The 7,420-nt window shown below is 58.1% G+C and overlaps 2 protein-coding genes across 2 annotated transcripts in view; both read right to left on the bottom strand.

Annotated features, from left to right (window-relative positions):
- Nucleotides 1–693, bottom strand: part of CSUI_002090 (uncharacterized protein) — a gene marked incomplete at its 3' end in the record, with an annotated part of 1,239 nt that extends 546 nt beyond the window's left edge. The window contains exon 1 of the mRNA XM_068062292.1: nucleotides 1–693. This exon is cut by the window's left edge and continues 546 nt beyond it.
- An 817-nt stretch (nucleotides 694–1,510) lies between these two features.
- Nucleotides 1,511–7,420, bottom strand: CSUI_002089 (zinc finger (ccch type) motif-containing protein). The gene is made up of 4 exons (XM_068062291.1): nucleotides 7,113–7,420; nucleotides 6,094–6,813; nucleotides 3,585–5,756; nucleotides 1,511–3,270 (listed from the first exon to the last, which is right to left on the bottom strand). The coding sequence occupies exons 1-4, from the start codon at nucleotides 7,210–7,212 to the stop codon at nucleotides 2,261–2,263; spliced, it is 4,002 nt and encodes a 1,333-aa protein (XP_067925730.1). The 5' UTR covers nucleotides 7,213–7,420; the 3' UTR covers nucleotides 1,511–2,260.

The following is a 7,420-nucleotide window of genomic DNA, read 5'->3' as shown; positions in this document are numbered from 1 at the left end:
GGGGAGCAACTGCTCCGCTGTGAATCACCTGTTTTCAAGTACACTCGACTGCGACTCAGTGTCCGCACTAAAGTGAATTCGGATACTGTGGCCATACAAAAGTGACCCCAAGACTGCATATAGTGTCTGTGATCGGGGGCTAGGAGAAACAAAAGATGAGATCAGCAATGCAAAAAAAAAAAATCTTCACTGTCATGGGACCTACTATAGCAGATCTTCCTGAGACCACGGTGGCGAGCCGAGATGCGTGTCGCGTTGACGCGGCGCAATCCTATGACGCAGGCCACCCCATCTCATCTGGCCTTGAATCAAAGTAATGCGAGCCTCGGAGTAGTTCTGTATACGTATGGTCAACAACTGTGCTTAAGACCGTTTCTTTCCAGTAGCGGGCATGGCATGCAGATGCATGCCTTCCCCGGTTACGCTATTGTCGCTAGCACACATCGCATCGCCTACCCTGTCTGATTGTTGGTTACGCTTTCTCCTGACCTCATGACTACGAACAACACAGCAAGGGCGCTCTTTCCTCTTTTCGCCGGCACCTGTCAACTGTGCTCAACACCAAGTGCCGACCCCGCTGCTTTGCTTCGACTCATGTGACCTGTTCGTGTCTGGATATACTGTGGAGCTGGCTCACTAGAAAGAGTGGAAGACCAGAAGGTCCCTTTAACAAGGGTAGCCCATGTCGCTTCCCCCCTAATGCTCTGTTGCCTCGCTTGCACACAGCCTAGCACCCTTTGTGATTGTCAAGGTGCCTTCCGCCAGCGCTGACCGCTGAACGCTGCCGCACGAGGGTCTTGGCGTTCTGACCACTGACTCAGTTCACACGCCTACGCGCTAACATGTCCCATATCGCAGCACCTACCGTTTAGCGGGATAAAATGACTCTGCTCATATGTCTGAGATTTGTCATTTTGACCTTGTTCGCTCAGCTGAGATGTAACCAGCGAGCTTCTGCGCGACGCATTCGGATCTGCCGGTGTTACCGTTCGCGCCATGAACCCGTGTCCTTGATGCTTTTCCAGCGATCAGGCGGCACACGGACGAACTGCGGCGCGACAGCGCACAGCTTGCCTGCTTGTCCAGCTGACGTGCGCCCTCGTCTTCCCTCGCCCCCGGTTACACTTTCCAACGCCCGTGACATCGATCGGACGTTGGACGCCCGCCCCCAACAAACCAAGATCCGTCGTTCGTGTTCCGTTCCCGCATCACTGTCTACGGCGGCTCTACGTATTGCCCTTGCTACCGTGTGCGTTGAACCGCACACCCGATTTGCTGGGCAGGCGCTGCGTCAGCGAACGAAGCAGCGCTCACACCTTCCCTGCACACTCTATTCCTCGGTGCTGCCTCCAGCATTCTACCTATCCAGCCGAAGACCGTTCCGCTTGCACTGCGAAGAACGTGCGACTGCTTCTAACGTTACCTCGTACCTACATGAGTCAAAAAATTCTCTACTCCCGCACCGACAAAATCACTTTTTTCAGCGACGAGGGCGACTCATGCCTTCCCACCGGTCTTTGGGTTATCCTGCTTGACTGTTATGCGACACGGGCGTCGTTGCTTCCTCCCGCGCACGACTCACGGGAAAAAATTTTTCACGGAAGACGAACTACTAAAGCCAACCGAGAATTACACGAATTTGGGGCAGTCTGCCGCCAGCACGCGACGAACCGCGGTGACTCTACCGCAGTACCCTGACGGTCCCACGTACCGTTGAACCCGAGCCGTCACGGCCGACCAACTGAAGACAATCCCACCAGCATCCGGATGTATCCGACCCCTCCCTGCACCCAGGAACCCGTACGCCTGCTTCCGGCATCAGGGTCTGAATAATACCAGAAGCCCGCAACGCGCCGGACACCAGCACCGTTTCTTCTCAAGGAAACAGACCTCGAGACACACTCGTATTCACCGCAGCACGCACCAGCGCTCAACAGCTTCGTGGCCGGAACGAATAGGGGAGCCCCCGCTGGTTGTAGCGCTGCGTCAAACCACTAGAGAGATTCGCACGGCTCATGATCCCGAAAAGCTTTACTACCTGCTCGGCACAGTGAACGGACAAAATCGTTGCCCGCATGGCAGCTCTACACTATTTGTAGCGTCGTACCAGACAAAGCTGTGCCCCCTGCTTATTGATGCCTGACACCGTGGTCACATCGTAGCACCAGGCGCATGACGGGCCTTGCGCGCCACAGTCTCGCAGCAACAGTGAACTACTTCCCGATGAGGACAGGAATTCACTTGCTTCCCGCTGTGAACACTAGCCTTCCAGACCGAGGGCTTGCATCATGCTCTCGATCAACACGAGGGGATCAACCGCTGATGTGGCTACTTCGCAAAGGTCTTTTCGCCACTGCGGTCCAAACACAGCCTGCGTCAATAGCAGCTGCGCAGGCGTGCTCTGCTGCGTGCCATTCGCGAACGCCCGTTGTAACGTGTCCTGCTCGTCCGGCTGTCCAGCATCTCTCTCCCTACCCTGTCCCTTCTCTTGCGTCCCGAGTTCGTGACGCTGTACGGCTTTTTCTTCGATATGCCCCTGCTCCCCACCAACACTTTGGGAGGAGGAAAGCCTCCACAGGACCGACTCCGTTGCTGCGGCGCCTCTAGAGATGCTGCGGTCTCCGTTTCTGTTCGAGGCTGTCCGCTCTGCGGGTGCAATGCTCGCACTGCTCTCGCCGCCCCAAGTCTCGCGCCCTGCGCGCTGTTTTTTTCCCTCTCCCTCGCCGTTAGCACTGCCATGAACAGGCGGGCTGTATCGACGCTGCGTAGTGTCGCTTGGTCTGCCCGCTCGGCTGAATACCAGACTCCGCAGGCTGCTTTCCGAAGTTCTACCGCCGCACCAGTCACTTCTACGCAGTGCTCCAAGGGCAGCGTTCTCGCCATCCATCACCTCACCTTCCAGCAAGTCCGTCATTTGGGCGTTCGCGAATCCGGACTGCGAATGCTCCAGCTGGGAAGTGATATCCGTGGAGTTCTTTGCATTGTTGTCAACCTGGTACGAGCAACCGAAATCTGCACTCCTCGGTGAGGCGTCGTAACAGAGTCCGGAAAACGACGGTAGCGTGCTCACCGACGTCATCTCGCTATTTACGCCACCTCTACTATTAACGCTCCCGTTGCTCTCCGACCGCAGGATTGACTCCGCAAATCCGCAGAAGTCGTCGTCGGTTTCCCCGCACTCCCTTCCGCCTTCCTCGGTTGCTCCAGGAAACCCTCGCTCCAGAAGGTTCAGTGCAGGCACTTCCCTCGAACGGCCTCCCCATCGCTCCCCTGCACGCAAACTCACAGCAAGTGTCACGTCTCCCACCTGAGCAGCACATTTGCTCACTTCTAGGGCCATCGCAGACACCCGCACACATTACCTGCCACCGCAATCACTCGGCAGTTCATGTCAGCTGGGTTCGACACTCGATCACGCCGGTCTCACCCAGATGACACAAGTGGATCCTGGAGCTACAGTCGCGTGACCTGTTGGACTGGCCTCCAACTCCCTGCTAATGCATGCGCGACAGACACGCTTCGCTTGCCTCCAGTCCAAAGTATGTTCACACTAGAGACGCGGCAACAAACTTGCTTTCACTTACGCTGGCCCCCACTCGTCCGACGCTCTGATCCCCTGCTCTCTTCGGAGTTTCGCTGAGGTAGTTCTCCTGTCACGGCCCTCCTCGACCGCAAGTCCACATTCACAACACCTCCTAACTCAAAGCTGTGCACTCCTGTCACTGCTCTTCGCACCAACTCGGTATCCTGCTCGACGGGAGACACCGGAACCACCGGCCAACCAACGGTTCTTCGACGGCCTGCTACAAACTCGGGACAGTGGGCCATACTCACTTTCCCGCCCGTGTTGCTATACGCTGCAGGCAGCAAACGACGCGCCGCACTGGCCGGCCCACCCAGCTGAGGCGAACGGGTAGTTGATACTTTCTCTTCTTTGTCCAGCTGCCCTCTTTGGCTCCTGTCTACGCAGGATCCGGTCCCCACTGAGGTGCCGCCGTCCCCGCTGTCGCACCCGACACACGCCCTGCTCTTCTCCTGCGCTATGTCAGAATGAGGAGGCACCTGCAACGAGCATGTCACCGCACGTGCCACGGCGTCGCGCAACGCTATCAGCATCGAGCTTCGCAAGGACGACGTGGGAGGACTGACATCACGACAATGTGCCTTTAATGCAGCGTCTGACGCTGTGACCGGCAATCCCGAGTGACCTGGCACAACTTCCCCTTGCACCTCCCCCGCGGGCCGCTGTTGTCCCGTCCCCCTGTCACACTCGCTTTGGCCCACCTGCTGCAGGCGTAACCACAAGGAATACACAAGTGCCATTATTGCCTGATTGAAATCACCTCCTTCTTGGACCACCACCTTTCCCCACTGTCGTCTCTCCTTGTCCACACCGCCTCCGGCGTCTCCCACCTGCTTCGCCTGCAAGAGAGAAAGCGGACTGCGGTCCGCAACATCAGCACTGTCTTCCTGCCGTTTATCTCGCCGCCTATGAGGCGCCCCCTTCGGCTTCGCTCCTCTGCGTCTCCCCTGCCGCAGTCGAGCTCCTGGGTTCTCCCCCTTGTCCTTCCTGTGCTTCACCTCCCCCGTCTCTCCGTTCCCTGCCCTGTCCGCGGAGGTACTCCGAGGCTGAAGCTGTGAAACCTGTTCGGCAGCTTTGTGTAGGGAAACACTTGGACGGTCACCGAAGAGCGCCCCCAACGCCGCTATAATCTCTTCGCCGTCTACTTCGGCAGTTCTTGTTGGCCTTCGTAGTTCCGCGACGAGCGACCTTCCCGCCTGTCCGTGCTGCGCGCTTCCTGTTAGCTGCCTCCGTTTGCTGTCTAAGCGTTCTTCCACACTGTAGGTTTTCGCCTCACAGAAAGCAGCCTGCTGCTCTCCGTCCATGCCGACGCATAGCTCCCCTTCGCTGTCCCCCCGGCCTCTGTCTTCTTCCTTCCCCTCACATGCCGTCCGCTCTATCTGCGGTCCAACAGCGGCGGAACGTTCCGCACTCCCTGCTGTTCCGCGAGAAACCACCGCCTGCGTGCCGTACGCCATCTTCGGAGTCTCTTTTCGTCGAACTGCTGGATTCTGTGCCGTTGTCGCACGTAACTCCGCATCCGCATCGTCATCCCCCCTCCCCGCAATTCTGATACGACCTGAACTGCATGCCTGCATTTCACCCTGGCGCACAACAGAGGAGCTGAGCCCGTCTTCAAGCTTTCCATTCGCACTGCAGTTTCCCTCTGCCGATCCCGGCACCCCGGAACGGCTTCTGGCGGCACCGGGCGACACCGGCACCTGCTTCTCACATGGCCCGCACCGGTGACACTGAAGGTTCTGGACTAGCTCGAACTGACTCGAACGGTTCTCGGTACGGGGGGCTGCGCGCTCGACAGCTGCGACTTCTACGCGGCCTCCTGCGCCGCCGCCACCACTAGGGACTCTGTCACCAGATTCACAGTTGTGTCCGGCCCCTGCTAGAATGTCCGCTCTGCACTCCGAAGGCTGTCCCGTCCGGCGCTTGGCTACCTCTACTCCGTCATCCCCCACCAGGAGCCGCCTGCGCCCTTCCTTCTCCTTCTTGAAATCCCGGCATCCGGCTCCGGCGGCCAGCGTCCGAAAGAAGAGCAATTCATGTACACCATGTGCGTGGTTGCAAGTGTCCGGGTGCGGGCACTCCCCTGCTTGCCAATTGCGGCACATGTTCGTTTTGTAGAACGTGACCGTATGACGTAACTCATCCCGACTGTGCGCAAAAGAACAGCTTGGCCCTGCAGCAACACCGGGAGCAAAACAAGATGCTTACAGGATGACCACCTCCCCAAACACCGCTGCGCGCTGTCAACTCACCGCACGACTCTACCTCCCCCCGAACGCGAGTGTTGAAAAGCTTCTCAGCACCAGTCGCTGCCCCCTACCTCACCCCTGGCCGCCACCTTACCAGAACACTCCGACGATGCAAAACCTCCGACTGTACTCTTACTCGCTGGCGCTCCCGCTCTCGAAGCGGCAGTGAAGCCTTCCTACATCTATCGGCCGCCGTCTCTTCAGGACCTACAGGGAGAGCGATACGGCCTGAGCAACACCCCTTTCTGTCTCTGTCCTTACCTTTCGAGCACACAACTCCGGCCTTCACGCTCACACACATCTTGGTCTTGTCCAGCTTTGGCGGCGCCCTCAATTCTTTCTCGCTATGAGCAAAACTGCAGTTCTTATCTAACCGGCACCGTCCCCGCCTCGCGTGCGGGCACATTTGGGTTTTGAAGAACACGCACCGACGATCTGCGAGGATAGTTGAAGCCAAGGGGACCGAAGCGACATGAGCCGGAGGTCTCTCCGGCTGCACACGGCGTGCCTTCTTGATCTCTCGTCCAGCTGCCTGCAGCAACTCGACGCGGGCGTCACGCGGCGCACAGACACTTCCGACCTCGAGTCCTCGCCGGCGATCACCAACGCGATCTACACTGCTCCCCACCAGCATCTCCAGCTCTTCGGAAGACACCGATGGAAACGCGTTGTTCTTCAGTTGCTTCTCCGTATTCAAATTCAACGAAGCGACGTTGCCGTCTTTACTGAAAGGCGACAAAACCCTCTTCAAATCGTCTTTTCTGGGATCAACTTCCGTGGACTGAGACCTCCTCCTTTGGACGCGACCCTCAGCACCCGCCACGGGCTGCGCCGCAAGAGCTCGGGAAATGGAACCCTCAGACAAGACGGCGCTCTTTGTGCTACTTGGTGTCGAGGCGGTACAAGCGCCAGTGGAAGACGACCTTGAGAAAGGGAACTCCTTGGCTCCTTGTTGCTGCGACAGTCCATCCTCCTGAGCAGCTGTCAATGGGCACGCACATCCAGATCTGACACGCCACATTCAACAAAACCCCTCCCCTTGTTTGCCAAGGTAGCTCGCACTCGCGAACTTGTAGCTAACCGCCGTTACACTGCGACACTCCTACAGTTACAGACGGGCCAAGAAACGGGTGATGACCTTCTGCCGCACCAACCTGGCCCAGTCAACAACCTGAGGGCTTTCGCTTTTCCTCTTGCGTTTCAGCATGGAGAGCTCCCGTACTCAGCAGCTGCGGACCAACCACCAGCACTCCTAAGACACAGGCTCGGCCGTAGCTCACCTTCTGCACGACCCGTCGCAGCGTCATCCACCGCCTCCGTCATGTTTCTCCCTTTTTGAAAGGTGGACGTTGTTGTTTGCACCCCTTCCCTCCCACACATTTCACCTCCGGTGAAGTATGGAGCCGTCTGCGTCTTCAGGCTACTGCCGCTCCGTCCCCGGGACTGAAGTGTACCCTCAGTCCCAGCTCGGACACTCGATAACTCCCTCTCCTCCGTCACCGCAATTACACGTGGTGAATGGCAAGAACGGCCTGCCTGATGTCTGTCCTTAGCATCCGGGAGCTGGATGCGTGATCCGTAACTTGTC

Source organism: Cystoisospora suis (genome assembly GCF_002600585.1).
Source record: "Cystoisospora suis strain Wien I chromosome Unknown contig_875, whole genome shotgun sequence".
NCBI classification, from domain to species: domain Eukaryota; phylum Apicomplexa; class Conoidasida; order Eucoccidiorida; family Sarcocystidae; genus Cystoisospora; species Cystoisospora suis.
The sequence above is the reverse complement of the archived record's forward strand: the minus strand, read 5'-3'. Positions and strand labels throughout refer to the sequence as shown.

Excerpts from the sequence above, each read along its gene's own strand:
- CSUI_002089 (XM_068062291.1), bottom strand. The coding sequence starts at position 7,212 with ATGTGTGGGAGGGAAGGGGTGCAAACAACAACGTCCACCTTTCAAAAA. Across the intron at positions 6,814-7,112 it reads TGCGACGGGTCGTGCAGAAG|CTGCTCAGGAGGATGGACTG; the intron begins GTGAGCTACGGC and ends GCCCATTGACAG. Across the intron at positions 5,757-6,093 it reads CGGAGTTGTGTGCTCGAAAG|GGCCAAGCTGTTCTTTTGCG; the intron begins GTAAGGACAGAG and ends GTGTTGCTGCAG.